Raw genomic sequence first — 16766 nt, 5'->3', positions numbered from 1 at the left:
GATACTAAAAGTGTCATTTTTCATCTCTCCTTGGATTAGTGATCAAAGTGATATTCTCTATCTGGGCACTGTTCAAAGAACTTTATGCGGCTCATTATGATTCCACTAAAGCTTTTGTGGTAAAGCTAACTATGTAGACCCTGGAGTTTTACAATCTGATAGAACTTGGTGGCATTGCTTGTGTACAGGAGAAGGCAAATCTTACTGTTTTATTGTAATAGCATATGCATTTAAATCTTGGCAGCCTTTCACAATAGAAATCCAACCTGTGAACAAATATTTAAATATATTCAGCGAAACCAGTCTAAAAAAATAAGTCCCATGCTGCTCCAGGACTCAGTTGTAGGTGTACCCAATTGGTCTGTTACTTAGCTGTGAAGACCATACATTTGATCAATTAATTTCTGGCCACTTATCAGCCAGATCATTGAGGTGGGATGCGGTTAGGGCACTATGTTTAACCGCAATGTCCATGAAACCAACAGAAAGAAAAACATTCTGAATTCCCACTTCTCATCACTGTCTGGTCACTGCTAATGAAAGTTGTGTCCACCTGGACTCAGCTGGGATGCTTGTGGTTAACTTGTCTGGCGGCACTCACTCGCTCAGCCCATGGCTGAAGGTGGCTGGACTGCAGAGTTATGGGACTGAGATGGCTGTCAACTCATAACAGCTGGTTCCTGGCATGGGACTGCTGCTGTGTCTTTGAAGTGAGCTGGGCAACCAGGTTTCATCTGCCAAATTCTTAATGGCATGCTGTATTGCGTTTTGTGCCTCAGAGTAATGCAGAGATGACAAACTAGATTCTATGCTTTATTTGAATGTTTCTAAAATGTTCACTATCTTGTACTTACTGCTTACTTTATGTTTCTTTGTAACCAGACCCACTTGTTACAGCACACAGCACAGTCAACAGTCAACAGATACATCCAATCAGGGCGGCACAGTGGTTAGCACTGCTGCCTCACGGCCCTGAGGACCCGGGTTCTATCCCGGTCTGGGTCACTTTGGGGAGTTTGCATATTCTCCCTGTGTGTGCGTGGGTCTCACCCCCACAACCCAAAGATGTGCAAGGTAGGTGGATTGACCATGCTAAATTGCCTCTGAATTGGGACAATTTAAAAAAAACAGACCCAATCAGCCACCAAACAATTGAACACACCATGGGATAGAATTTGAGCATGAGCTGCTGTATTATGGTGTCATCAACCATTGCCCTCGTTCTCGGGCCCCATCAGCTGGATGGCTGGTATGGTGGTAGCTATCAAATCCTGGAAGCCCTGAGACACTTACTTAGCCAAGACAAGATTACAGGTGCTGTCTACGATGTACCACGATGCCCATTGTCATTGTTTCTATAGAGGTGGGACGCCTCAAATGGTGCCTGTATGCTTTTGTCTGGGATTCTACAACAGACCTGTGAATGCAGCTACTACTTGCTGTACTAGTTCCTGCAAAACAGACATTACTACAATGGTATTGCTGCAAATCAGAGCATCATACGGGGAGATCGTGGCGTAGTGGTCTTGTCATTGGACTACTAATCAGAGGCCCATTCTAATTCTCTGAGGACATCCCATCATGGCAACTGGTGGAATTTAAATTCAATTAATAAAACAGGACAAATAAATCTACTCTCAGTAAAGATGACCATGAAACTACTGAGTGCTGTAAAAAAAAACGATTTGGTTCACCTATGTCCTTTAAAAAAGGCAATCTACCATCTTTATCTGCAGGTGACTCCAGAATCGCAGCAATACGACTGATTCTTAACTTCTCTCTGAAATGGCCAAGCAAGCCCCTCAGTTCAAGGGCAAATAGGAGTGGACCCAAAAATGCTGGCCTTACTAGTGATGCCCGTATTCCATGAAGAAGTACTGTTAAAATCTGGGTCAAGAACCCTGATGTCTTTGAGAAACTTCTGCCTTCCCTCACTTGACACTTTTCCAGGTCCACATGCATTGTGTGTCACCCAGTGTGCTTTCATGGTTCCCCTGTCACTGGCGCCAGGATAAGATGAGCTGAGTAACACAGGTGTTGAGATGAATGGATTTGGTATTTTGGTAGATGCTGTCGACTCAGAGGAGGGCAATAAAATGAGGTCCTGGCATTCTGCTTTCTTTTCCTCCTCACCGTTTCTACCTGGCCATTCAGAAAGGGATGGGGTACAAATGTTGGATTTGCAACGATGCTGATATCTGAAATAAGGATTAAGGAAAGGTCCCTTTTTTCTTCCTACTTGAGCTGCTCTTTCTTCTCCAGTTTCTTCTGCTGTTCTTCTGGATCTACAGGAACAAAGAATGATTGAATACATCCCCCTGGGATCCGGGAAAGGGATGAAAGGTTAGGGTGTCTGTAATGGCACAGAGGGCTGCCCTGAAAATATATCAGGGCTTTGGTACCCATCAGGCAGTGGAAAGATGCTGTCGACTTCAGCATGGTGCTACAGACGGTGCATTGTAACAGTTTAACAATGGCAAGGTAACGGGCGAGATCTTCCGGCACTTCACGCCAGCGGGTTCTTCCAGTCTAGCCGACGGCGCAAGTTTCAAGGCAGCATGGGATGGATTCAATGAGAAATCCCATTGGCAGTGGTGGGACCAGAATATCCCACAACCAGCCAATGGCAGGCTGCCTCCCGCCGCCTAGAAACACGCCATGGTGCCTTTTTAAAATATTTGTTCACAGGGTGTGGGCATCACTGGTAAGGCCATGTCCGTCACTACATTTTTTTCCAGAGCAATTATATTTTTAACTTAGGGGAGCAAGATTGCAGGCAATAACTTTCAAATTGCCAGCAAAACCTTAGCTATCCTGTTATTAGTTTCTTATTGGTGTATTTTTGTACTGTAAATTTTCAGTGAAGATGTTGTAAGCATTGTTCCATTGGACATTTATTCTTCAGTCATTATGATGCACCTTACAATTTCATTTGCTGCCTTGGTTGCAACATTACACTACCAATAAGATTTGTTGTTGTGTTACTTCTCGTTCTCAATTCTTTTTTTACATGTTTCACTTTTTGTAAGGGGTGGCATGGTAGAGTTTAAGTCCAGGTGCAACATTGGGATCCAGATTGGAGGATCCTCCATGTGCTGCTATAGGACTAAAATGGCATCCGCACTGCGCACACTTGTGGGATGAATCGTATTGGGTGCCATATCAGCAGGGGTGCCAATTTGACACCAGCAAACTGCAGCTCATTTTGGAGCTTATTGCTCCAACCCTCTCTTCACCTTGCAGAGTTGAACCTCCATTCATACAACGCCCCACCAGCACTGGATTATCGACCACTTCCAGGTTAGTTATTCACTTATTTCTTCTGGCCACTGCTTCAATTCTACAAGCGTTAGCTTCTTTCCATAATAGAATAAAATTGAAAACATCTACCATAGGCAGCGGTGTGGCAGGTGTTCAAGAGTTTTGGCTGACTCCAAGGCTTCCACACTCAGCGGTTCCTTGCAGACACAGATGCAGTAGGAGTCATTTGCCTTAGCAAAAAGCATGACATGAAGAGAAAGCAGAGGCCACAGGACAAAGTGCTGGAAGAAGGAGGAGTGGGAGAAGGGCTCTTTGCCGAAGGCTATATCTGCTCAGGGTGTTCAGCGAGCAATTCTCCTACCTGTACCCCGGCAAGGAACTGCTGCAGTTCAGTCAGGGTGTCCTCACTGAAATCTGTCACTTGATGCAGGCACATCTGAAACCTTGGTGGAAGGATCACCGCGCGCAATGCCTGTGAATGTGATTGGTGATGAACATTTATAAATCTGATTCCTTGCTGTAACGATGCAGATGAGGCAATCTTTGCTAAGATTGCAAGATGCTATTTACTGCACACATATCACTTTGTGGGTGCAGCATGTTAACCAAAAGCAATTTCACTTCCTCAATATCCAACCGATATGTCATCACAGGTAAGCAATCATGCTGGTCAATGCTCAATATCTCAGAAGCAGTCCAGGTGCCTTCATTCTGTAGTTTTTCGCAGTGCCAGCTGCAATTGAGCCACTGTAGTTAGCCAAATGGTGACCACTGAGTGATGAGGACTACCTGCTCTTTCATGGCTCAGGTTGTGCTGTGCAAGCCACACACACAAGTGCAAAATGAGGTGATACCTCAGCAATCCCAGCAAACAGTTGCTGGCCTGATACACTGCAAGCCTCTGCACATTGTATCCATGATGGCATCAGGCTGAACCTGCATGGCAACCAACTGGTCCTGCATGGCAACCGACTAGTCCTGCATGGCAACAGACTGGTCCTGCATGGCAACAGACTGGTCCTGCATGGCAACAGACTGGTCCTGCATGGCAACAGACTGGTCCTGCATGACTTTAGTCTGAGTTTCCACTGTCATATAATTACTTCTTAGTGGAAGATACTTCTGCTTCAGTGGAAGCTGAGACAGCGGCTGTCAGACACTGCACCAGAATTGGGTCCACAAGTATGCTGCTGGAACTGGCTGATAACACATTGAAAGAGATGGACTTCAAGCACCGTGCAAAGCCCTGTTCCAATGTGTTGGACTCCTTTATGCTCCTCAACACCAGTTGCAGGCTTTCTGGAGACCCATCAGTGCAGCAAACATTTTGTTTAGCATGTTCTTCTGGTTGTCCCATCGAAGTGCTCACGGAGTCCTCTACAGTAGAAACCTGTGTGAAAACTTGCCGTCCCCTGTCACAATACCCCGGGCTAGTGCGCAGTCAATGCCAGCCCCAATTGACCCGGGTCGCAATTTGGGTAAAATTAGATGTTATTTTAAATATCCAAGCTCCTTGGCTGAACCCAATAAACTGCAGTCACCAGGTTTGTAACTTTAACACAAGTAACCTTTTATTATTTACAGTTTTATAATTAACCTGCATAAAATGTAACTATCTCATTCCCTATTCCCAACCCACTCTTCCTAACTACTACAACTCTTTCTCTCTCTCTCTCTCTCTGTATATATATATATATAATATATATACACACACACACACGCACACAAACATCTCAGAGGAGAAAGGGTGGTTAAGAGGGAAATAAATCATTAATAAAATAAAAGGATAAATGATCTTTGATGCACTGGGATGACTTCCAGATACTGGGCATGAGCGAACGGCCTTGTCCCGCCTGATCCGGTGACAAGTCCGTTAAATCTTGTGAGAGGCCCCTCCTGAGATTTATGACGCTCGAGATCTTGTGAGTCATCATGATCAGATTTACATATTTAAGTGAGCAGTTAGGCTCACCTAAATATGTCAGCGCCCGAGGCTCGGGGATGAGCACCCGTGCCTGGCAGACCTCACCATGGCGCCACTTAGCACTGCTTCACACAAACATGGATCACGCGTAACAGAACCTGGTGGGGTATCCCAGGCCATCAGAACCCCCCGGGTGGTCGGGCTCTGAGCACTCCCGGTGTCACCTGTGCTCCTTTGCCCTGACACCTTGGCACTGCCACCCAGGCACCCTGGCAGTGCTACCCTGCATGTTAAGTGTTAACAAACATGGATCACGCGTAACAGAACCTGGTGGGGTATCCCAGGCCATCAGAACCCCCCGGGTGGTCGGGCTCTGAGCACTCCCGGTGTCACCTGTGCTCCTTTGCCCTGACACCTTGGCACTGCCACCCAGGCACCCTGGCAGTGCTACCCTGCATGTTAAGTGTGGCCTCTCAATGGGGCGTTCTTTGCCGAGGCCAAAAATGTGAAGTCCCATTCGATATCGGGGTTGTTATCAGCACTGCAGCCGCCGAGGAACATACTGCTATTCGCTCCCAAAACGGAACTCTGATGTTCCCGTTAAATCAAGCCCAATGTCTTTCTGAAGTTCAAACTTTTGTTTTAGTATTTCTTCCTTCTCGATGGTTTTCTCTGACAAGGTTGTCTACTTTTTCTGCAGATTCAGGAGGATTTTTCTGCAGATTTCACTTCAGCAAGCAAGAGAGAGAGTGAGCATTCCTTCTCCTTCCGAGGTCTAAACACTTCTGTCATGTTCTCGCAAAAAGCATCACGCAGGAACCAATCACTGACTGTTGTCAGGCAGAACACTGTCCCTGGCCAACCCAACGGTTGGCAGTTAGCCAATCGAACCAACTTCCTCCAAACCTGGGGCAAAATTCTCCTACCCGCCCCGCCACATTTCTGCGCCGGCCGGCGGGAGTCTCCGTAACACCGGCCGGTCAATGGGGTTTCCCATTGTGGGGCAGCCCCACGCTGTTGGGAAACCCCCGGGTGCCGGCAAAATGGAGACTCCCGCCGGCGGACAATGACGCCCCAGTTTCCTGAGATTCACTTGGTGCCGAAGAGTCTGATCGCTTCTCTCCAAATATAAAACCTGGGAACACAATGTTATGATAAGCAGGCTGCTTCAACTTGAGTCTTCTGCTTAAAGGCACATTTCAATTATGGGTCCATCGATCAAAAATAATAAAATAAAATAAATGGGAACAAAGGAAATAACAGGAAGGACTCTTGCACCCAGATTCTTTCCTTCTGCCCTAGCTGCAGCCTACCCAAGCCCAGCTGTCCATCTGCCAATATCCCTTCTATGCTATCCTGTAAAATTTGCACAGAATCTGTATCAGAACTGATGGCTGCAAGTGTGAAATGATCATCACTGTTCTCTTGCTTTCCCTGTCCTACCTGGTCAGGTTCCAGTACTTGGATATCTGCAAGGAGGCAGGCACAGCAATAAGCTTGTGGTAAGGAGGTTAAGTAAATAGTGCCTACTTAACCAGATTCAGCTTGTAAATTACAGAAAGGTGTGGGGTGCCAAAGAGGTGGGCTGTGAGAAGGGAGATTAGGTATAAGGAAATCACCAGCTTCAGTATCTTCAGCCTTTACTGGCCCCAGGCTCAGCAGTGACAATCCTGGTAATGGTCGGCACGGTATCCTTCACCAAGCACAAGCTATGCACATGTCTCTGTCCTTCTCTGGTTAATGCCTACCTCCTCTAATGTCTACCACCTTGTCCTGCAGTAGAGAAGAAACTGCACCAATGTGTGTCATGCAGCCTGTTTGACTATGTGGCCATCGTGGTTGAATAACTGGCTGTATGTTCAAACGGTGAGATGCAGATGTGACGTTTTTGGCAATGTTGAATGTGTGAGGATATGGTGGAACTTCTGAATATCAGGTATGAATCCTGGTTGATAGAGATTGTTGGTAGATAAGTAATGGTGGTGGTGAATTGAGCAGTGGCTGAAGTTAGTGGTGCAGTCCGTAGGATATGACATTTGAAAATGAATCCATTGACCTTGATTCCTTGCACAAAGTCATTGAACTTCTTCTGGCACCATGTCCTCTGGGCTTGACTCCGGCATTGATCTCCAGGGCTATCTTTTTCCACTGCCTTCTGGACATTTGTCTGGAGGGCCTGAGAATAAGGGACATCTTTCTTACTTTCTATCTCCTCCACCAAAGACTCCAGAGCAGAGTCCATAAACCTTGGAATCCACTCTCTCCTATACTGTGCTATTATTCAGTGTTTCCCAGGACAGATTCACTCCTGCATGATTGCCAGTACCTGGTCCAGCCAGAGGGCCACTCCCCTGTAAGTTGTGCAGGCTAGTTTTAAGCAGTGCAGACTAGTTTTAAGCAGTGCAGGCTAACTTTAATTGGTATTAGTCATGACGAATGTGATATAAAATAGTTACTTTAGAGATATTAGTAATGTAGAAATAAGCCACTTTGATTCTGGCAGATAGAGACAAAGGGATTTGAGACCGCATGGAAAAAGCAGGAAGAGGTGTGTCTATGAGAGTGATGCTGCATTGATAGGGGCCAGAGAAAGGGATTGGAAGTGAGCCAATCAGAATAGATCAAACAGGTCAGGAGGGATATAGGCTGACCTATGGGCGTCGAGTATGTGAAACTTGATACCATTTGTATTGATTTGCAGAGATCCCTTTGTCTCTTTGTTCATTCGCTTTCTGGGATGTAGGAGACTGGATGTCTCTTATGTTTCTGTGAGATGAATTAAGCTTGCAAGCTAAATAAAATAACTTCTTTTTACGTGCGAATCCATCTCGACTTTTATTGAGGCCAGACTGACGGAGAAAGAAATTTGGGAATCAACAGTCACACACATTATTGCCCCTATTCAGATATTGTGTCAATTAACAAAGCTGCCTGTACGTCAAAATCTTTGAGATGAGCAGGCAGCACTTGGCATGCTGTTTACACTGCAATCAATCACACTCATTTTCAGGGGCTATCTAATTTAGCCCCCAGTATTGTACCATCCAATTTACAGGACTTTCCATATTTCAGCATTAAGAAGCCATTTGCCAATAATCTGCTGCCATGCCTACTCTTTTTGGAACTTTTCCCCCATAATTTGATGTTACTGATAAATCATCATTAATGATAATTAGGAGTAGTGGATGACTGTTCTGTATTGGTCACCTTATTTAAGAAAGATGTAAATCTGTTGGAAGCAGTTCAGAGAAGGTTTACCAGATGAATACCTGGAGTGGGTGTGATGTCTTATGACAAAAGATAGAATACGAGGCTTTTATCCACTGGGGTTTAGAAGAGTAAGAGCCAACTTGTTTGAAACATGGAAGATCCTGAGGGGTCCTGACAGAATGGATGTGGAGAGGATGTTTCCTCTTGTGGGTAAATCTAGAACGAAGGGCCTCTGTTTAAAAATAAGAGGCTGCCCATTTAAAATGGAGATGAGATAGAATATTTTCACTCAGAGGGTAGTGAGTCTTTGGAACTCTTCCTGAAAAGGTAGAGGAAGCAGAGCCTTTGATATTTTTAAGGCAGAGGTGGATAGATTCTTGGTAAACAAAGCTAGTGCGGCTAGGTGGAATGCAGATATGAAGTTATTATCAGATTGTTAAATGGCAGAGCAGGCTCGAGGGGCCTACTCCTGCTCCTTGTTCATATGTCCGAATGTTGCCTAAGTTAGTATTTTACATCCATCTGGAATATTTCCCATTTATAACCGTTTTTAAACTTTTAAACCCCTTTAATTACAGGGACAATTCTTCCGAATTCACTCTTTAAGTATTGTCGCCAGTGGGAAAACAGGAGTGGTTCCCACTGGGAGCGTTGCTCAGGTGCCATTGAGTGTGTCAGGTTTTGTGCTGGGCTTGAGAGAGCCAGGGCTTAAACGCGATGACAGGTCTTGCACCTCCGAGATTGGGGACCCTTTTCAAAGGGTGTCCAATCTCAGAGTAATCTTGCAGAAGACCCTGGAATCACTGGGAAGCCCCCCCCCCCCCCCAAAAAAAAAAAAAAATCACTGGCAAGGCCCCCCCGCCCCCGAATCGCGCCTTCCTCGGTTGCTGGCAAGGCCCCTTCCCCAAGTGAGTGTCACCCCGTTATGAGCTCACTAAATGCCCTCCTTCAGGGCCCCCCCTCAGCTCCCCCATTTCCCCTTTCAGACCACCCCCCTCATTACCCTTTTGGGGCCCTTCCCCTTGGCAGTGCCAATCTCATGCCTTAGACATGTCAAGTTGTAGTTTAAAGTCTTCTCTCTAATGTGTTTGAAACCTTTAAACTCTCTCCCAGCTTGACAATATCAATGATCTTTCAAAAGGAGATGAAAGTCTTACATTTAATTTGTTGAAAACCTTTAAAGTGCTTTTCTCACAGTCAATTTCATTGCTCTTTAATTTTTCAAGCCTGTGGACATGCTTAGAAGCTTTGAACTGCAATGTTTACATTCAATTTAGAGGTCAATTGCCCTTTACAGGCCTCTTGATTGACATGTCTAGGCTATTTGAATTTTAAAAGAAAAAGTCTATTCCTTTGTTCTGAGCATTTTAGGAAACGATATCTTATGGCTGTTCATGCCAGCAGGATCTTCTGGTCCCGTCTACAGCGTACCCCACCACGGGTTTTCCGGCGGCATGGGGTGGATTCAATGGTAAACTCCATTGGCAGTGGTGATACCAAAAGATTCTGCTACCAGCAATAATGGACCACCTCTCGCCTCCGGAAAATACCCTGCGGTAAGGCCAGAGAATCTTGCCGCTTGTGTTCCATTTTATGTCTGATGGAGTAGTCTTCATTAGCCTGGCTAAACATTGCTCCAACAACACACAAGATGTTCCATTCAGGACAAAGAAACCTGCTTGATTGACATCTTATCCACAAAAGATCACTCCCTCCACCACTGATGCACAGTCGCAACAGTGGGTACCATCTACAAATGCAGTGCAAGAAATCACCAAAGCTCCTTAGGCAGCGTCTTCCAAACCCATGACTGCTACTATCTAGAAGGACAAGGGGACTAGATAATTATGAACACCACCACCTGGAAGTTCCCCTCCAAGTCACTCATCATCCCGACTACATAGAACATAGAACATTACAGCGCAGTACAGGTCCTTCGGCCCTCGATGTTGTGCAGACCTGTGAAACCACTCTAAAGCCCATCTACACTATTCCCTTATCATCCATATGTCGATCCAATGACCATTTGAATGCTCTTAGTGTTGGCGAGTCCACTACTGTTGCAGGAAGGGCATTCCACACCCTTACTACTCTCTGAGTAAAGAACCTACCTCTGACATCTGTTCTATATCTCTCTCCCCTCAATTTAAAGCTATGTCCCCTCATGCTAGACATCACCATCCGAGGAAAAAGGCTCTCACTGTCCACCCTATCCAATCCTCTGATCATCTTGTGTGCCTCAATTAAGTCACCTCTTAACCTTCTCTCTAACGAAAACAGCCTCAAGTCCCTCAGCCTTTCCTCATAAGATCTTCCCTCCATACCAGGCAACATTCTGGTAAATCTCCTCTGCACCCTTTCCAATGCTTCCACATCCTTCCTATAATGCGGCGACCAGAATTGCACGCAATACTCCAAATGCGGCCGCACCAGAGTTTTGTACAGCTGCAACATGACCTCATGGCTCCGAAACTCAATCCCTCCACCAATAAAAGCTAACATACCATACGCCTTCTTAACAATCCTCTCAACCTGGTTGGCAACTTTCAGGGATCTATGTTCATGGACACCGAGATCTCTCTGCTCATCCACACTGCCAAGAATCTTACCATTAGCCCAGTACTCTGTCTTCCTGTTATTCCTTTCAAAATGAATCAACTCACACTTTTCTATATTAAACTCCATTTACCACCTCTCAGCCCAGCGCTGCAGCTTATCTATGTCCCTCTGTAACTTGTAACATCCTTCCGCACTGTCCACAACGCCACCGACTTTAGTGTCATATGCAAATTTACTCACCCATCCTTCTACACCCTCCTCCAGGTCATTTATAAAAATGACAAACAGCAGAGGCCCCAAAACAGATCCTTGTGGTACACCACTAGTAACTGGACTCCAGTCTGAACATTTCCCATCAACCACAACCCTTTGTCTTCTTCCAGCTAGCCAATTTCTGATCCAAACTGCTAAATCACTCTGAATCCCAAGCCTCTGTATTTTCTGCAGTAGCCTACCATGGGGAACCTTATCAAACGCTTTACTGAAATCCATATACACCACATCAACTGCTTTACCCTCATCCACCTGTTTGGTCACCTTCTCAAAGAACTCAATAAGGTTTGTGAGGCACGGCCTACCCTTCACAAAACCGTGTTGACTATCTCTAATCAAATTATTCCTTTCCAGATGATTATATATCCTATCTCTTATAAATCTTTCCAAGATTTTGCCCACAACAGAAGTAAGGCTCACTGGTCTATAGTTACCGGGGTTGTCTCTACTTCCCTTCTTGAACAAGGGGACAACATTTGCTATCCTCCAGTCTTCTGGCACTATTCCTGCAGACAAAGATGACTGAAAGATCAAAGCCAAAGGCTCCGCAATCTCCTCCCTAGCTTCCCAGAGAATCCTAGGATAAATCGCATCCAGCCCAGGGGACTTATCTGTTTTCACACTTTCCAGAATTGCTAACACCTCCTCCTTATGAACCTCAAGCCCTTCTAGTCTAGTAGCCTGAATCACAGTATTCTCCTCGACAACACTATCTTTTTCCTGTGTGAATACTGACGAAAAATATTCATTTAGCACCTCTCCTATCTCCTCGGACTCCACCACAACTTCCCGCTACTGTCCTTGACTGGCCCTACTCTTACCCTAGTCATTCTTTTATTCCTGCCATATCTATAGAAAGCTTTTGGGTTATCCTTGATCCTACCTGCCAAATACTTCTCATGTCCCCTCCTGACTCTTCTTAGCTCTCTCTTTAGGTCCTTCCTAGCTAACTTGTAACTCTCGAGCGCCCTAACTGAACCTTCATGTCTCATCTTTACATAAGCCTCCTTCTTTCTCTTGACAAGTGTTTCGACTGCTTTAGTAAATCACGGTTCCCTTGCTTGACCACTTCATCCCTGCCTCACAGCTACATACTTATCAAGGACACGCAGTAGCTGTTCCTTGAACAAGCTCCACATTTCCATTGTGCCCATCCCCTGCAGTTTTCCTCTCCATCTGATGCATCCGAAGTCTTGCCCCATCGCATCATAATTGCCTTTCCCCCAGATATAACTCTTGCCCTGCGGTATATACCTATTCCTTTCCATCACTAAAGTAAACGTAATCGAATTGTGGTCACTATCACCAGAGTGCTCACCTACCTCCAAATCTAACACCTGTCCTGGTTCATTAGCCAGTACTAAATCCAAAATGGCCTTGCCTCTCGTTGGCCTATCTACATACTGTGTCAGGAAACCCTCCTGCACACATTGGACAAAAACGGACCCATCTAAAGTACTCAAACTATAGCGTTTCCAGTCAATATTTGAAAAGTTAAAGTCCCCCATAACAACTACCCTGTTACTTTCGCTCCTATCCAGAAGCATCTTTGTAATCCTTTCCTCCAGATCTCTGGAACTTTTTGGAGGCCTATAGAAAACCCCTAACAGGGTGACCTCTCCTTTCCTGTTTCTAACCTCAGCCCATACTACCTCAGTAGACGAGTCCTCATCAAACGTCCTTTCTGCCACCGTAATACTGTCCATGACTAACAATGCCACCCCTCCCCCTCTTTTACCACCCTTCCCTGAGCTTACTGAAATATCTAAACCACGGCACCTGCAACAACCATTCCTGTCCCTGCTCTATCCATGTCTCCGAAATGGCCACAACATCAAAATCCCAGGTACCAACCCATGCCGCAAGTTCACCCACCTTATTCCGGATGCTCCTGGCATTGAAGAGGACACACTTTAAACCACCTTCCTGCCTGCCGGTACACTCCTGCAACTTTGAAACCTTACTCATGACCTCACTGTATACTGGAGCTACAATTCAGGTTCCCAAGCCCCTGCTGAACTAGTTTAAACCCTCCCGAAGAGCATTAGCAAATTTCCCCCCCAGGATATTGGTACCCCTCTGGTCCAGGTGTAGACCATCCCGTTTGTAGAGGTCCCACCGACCCCAGAATGAGCCCCAATAATCCAGAAATCTGAAACCCTCCCTCCTGCACCATCCCTGTAGCCATGTGTTCAACTCCTCTCTGCCCCTATTCCTTGTCTCGCTAGCACGTGGCACGGGTAACAACCCAGAGATAATAACTCTGTTTGTCCTAGATCTAAGTTTCCACCCTAGCTCCCTGAATTCCTGCCTTACATCCTCTCCCTTTTCCTACCTATGTCGTTGGTACCTATGTGGACCACGACTTGGGGCTGCTTCCCCTCCCCCTTAAGGATCCCGAAAACATGATCCGAGACATCACGCACCCTGGCACCTGGGAGGCAACACACCAACCGCGAGTCTCTCTCGTTCCCACAGAATCTCCTATCTATCCCACTAACTATGGAGTCTCCAATGACTAATGCCCTGCTCCTCTCCCCCCTGCCCGTCTGAGCAACAGGGACAGACTCTGTGCCAGAGACCTGTACCCCATGGCTTACCCCTGGTAAGTCCCCCCCCCCCCCCCCCCCCCCCCCCCAGTATCCAATGCGGTATCCGTGTTACATCATTCCTTCACTGTTGCTGGGTCAAAATTCTGGAACTCTCTCTCTCACAGCACTGTGGGTGTACCTACACCTCAGGGATTGCAGCGGTTAAAGAAGGCAGCTCACCACCGCCTTCTCAGGGACAATTAGGTTTGGGAATAAATACTGGCCTCGCCAGCGATGCTCACATCCCATGAATGTTTGTTTTTGAAACAGATCCAAATGCCCTTTAGTTATACTTTTTAAAAGAATCTCCAGCACATTCCCAAAACCAAAGCTAGTCTTTATGGTTTAACCATTTTTTCAAGCAGTGTTATCATGCAAGCTCGTTTGCCATTGTCTCTGAGCTACTATAAAATGTTTCTGTCAGCACTCGCAATGATTATTTGAAGTTTCTTTCATATCATTGGATATACAAAAAACACTTTCTTCACTTATTTTCAAAATGTTAGTCTCTCATTTCACTTCAGTTCTGATTGTTAAATCTAACTTGATCCCTTTGAACTGTTTAACCAATATTATTTTTCAACTTGGCCCCATTCTTCTTCTTCTTCTTCTGAACATTTTGATGAGGTATGATCGCTTTTCGGGCCTGGTTCATTTGCTCAATAGTAATGTGTTTCATTTATGCAGTGTTTCACAGCTCAATTTGAACTACAAGAATAATCAAAATAATCCTAATTGTTTCCTATCCTATCCATAATATTATGTGTTTGAATGCTGGAAATCTACTCAATAATTGGAACATGCATTGACATGATGGACGAGTTGAATATCCAAATTTTTAAATGACATTGAGGGCTGGGTTTTTGCAACCAAAGTGGATATTCATAATGACATGATAAGAGTGCTTGAGAAACATCAACAAAGAATTCTATTGAAATTGTGGAACAGGTGATCATGTTTTTTCTATCCTGAAACAGATGGCCTGTCAATCAAAGTAATCCAATAGATGCCATTTTTTGAACTCTCACTGATAGCTTGAGCCTGGTTTTCTAGAGTTTAAAGAGCAGGGGATTTAAAAACTTGATTTCTTAACATGTACCGTATACACCTTTCAAGAGTGTTTATAAATACTCCCTAAATTCATGATTCCCACAGTGCAAGTTGAAGTCCTTCGAACATCTAAAATGAATTTGTTTGAATTTAGTACTACATTTAAATGGCCCCGCTGAGTTTGGGTTTCTGTCCTTTGCAGATCATGCCTCAACCCTTTCCCCGGTTGGCAAAAATCAGACTATTGGAAAAGGGAGCAGGACTTAAAAACCCAGCTGTGATTTAAGAGATGCTGAAACCTGAGTAGATAAGTTGCAAAGGGATATAGATTAGGTGAATGGGGAAACTGTGCCAAATGAAGCTCAATGATGAAAGGTTATGATTTCATCCAGTTTTAATGTGCGAATAACCAATTAGAATAATTTTTAAATAGTAATGACTAGGAGCTGTGGAGGAGCAAATGGTTTTGGATGTCCATGCGTACAAATCACTAAAAAACGAATGCACAGGTACAGAAATTAATCCCCCCAAATTAATGTGATGTTGATCATTATCTCAAGAATGTTGGAATACAAGAATGAAGAATTTATATCTCTATTTTGGAGAAACTTCGTAAGAATCTGGCTGGCATCTAGCATTCTGTTTCAGGCACTGCACCCCAGAATTATACGAGAAATATATGCTTGAAAGTGATCTAATTGAATTAGGAAGATTCCAGACCAATGCCAGAAATATATGGACGTGAACCATCTAATGGAGATCTTTAAAATGAAAAAGAAATTGAATAGGGTGGAGAGCAAGAAAGCTAATCCCTCTCGTGAGGGAATCCAGAATAATAGAACGCAATTGTAAGATTAGAGCTAGGCCATATAGAATTGATAGCAAGGGCACTTTTCAGACAAAGGGTAGCGGAAGTCCAGCACATTTTTTCCCAAAAGATTGCTGAGCTAATTGAAATTTTCAAGACTGAGATTGATGGCTTTAAGGGATGTGGGGCTGGGATGTGTGAATAAAGTTCACATACAGGACAACCATTATTTAATTGATGGGTGCAACATAATTGAGAGGCTGAGTGGTCTACTTCTGTTCCTATGATCAAGACATGACCCTGTCAACTTGGGAACAGCATAGCATTTATCCTTTGTAATCATTGTTGTGCTTTGCAGTCCCTGTAGTATTTTTGTTGCATTGAATCTTATGCATCGTCTTCCTCTTACTTCAATTCAGAAATAGTTTTTCTTGCCAATCTAACAATTTATCTATCCAAATGTTAAGAGTACAATGTGCAAAACGGTGAAGTTAATCCAGCCAAATTCATCGAATTGAATCTTTTAAATCCACCCAGCCCAATCCATGCACAGTAAATCAATCAAGGCCAGTTTACAGCTCTAATTATTACTCTTGCAGTGTTTTTTATGTAGGTTCCAGTATGTACATTAATGTCATGGATAGAATCTACAGAAACAGCCTATCGTTTATTGGCCTAGGTGGGCTAGCTGGGAAAATGTTCTCCCTTAGATATTCCAGTTTTGTCTTAATGGATAAATGATTGTCAGGATAGTAATGAAGGTTATTGTAGCATTGTAGAAATCAACTACATTTTTATTTGAGGGCCTACCAAACTAAGTTGCACCAGTGAAACTGAGTTTTTTTTACAGAAACTACATGGGACTTCTTCCAAAGGCTGGAACACTTTAATAAGGTATGTAGAGAAGATTTGATTCCTGACAGTTTTGAATTGCAGCCCACAAAGGCAAAGCGAATGGGATATACTTTTTTTTAATGATTTGTAGATTAATTTTGAGCATTGAATTGAGACCAGATTACATTCGGGGTATGTGATTTTTAAAAAAAAAAGAATGCAAAAATAGCCGATATGAGCAAAAGGAGGAAAACTG

General features: G+C 44.4%; 1 protein-coding gene across 1 annotated transcript in view; it reads left to right on the top strand.

Moving 5' to 3' along the window:
• LOC140406324 (nuclear factor of activated T-cells, cytoplasmic 2-like) overlaps positions 1 to 16766 on the top strand; it is a gene marked incomplete at its 3' end in the record, with an annotated part of 137945 nt that overhangs the window by 103024 nt on the left and 18155 nt on the right. The window contains exon 7 of the mRNA XM_072494442.1: positions 16527 to 16570. Coding sequence (XP_072350543.1) covers positions 16527 to 16570 — 44 coding nt within the window. The remainder of the gene's footprint in view (positions 1 to 16526; positions 16571 to 16766) is intronic.

This window comes from Scyliorhinus torazame, unplaced genomic scaffold, assembly GCF_047496885.1.
Source record: "Scyliorhinus torazame isolate Kashiwa2021f unplaced genomic scaffold, sScyTor2.1 scaffold_482, whole genome shotgun sequence".
Lineage (NCBI taxonomy): Eukaryota > Metazoa > Chordata > Chondrichthyes > Carcharhiniformes > Scyliorhinidae > Scyliorhinus > Scyliorhinus torazame.
This window is presented reverse-complemented; position numbering and strand designations above follow the sequence as displayed.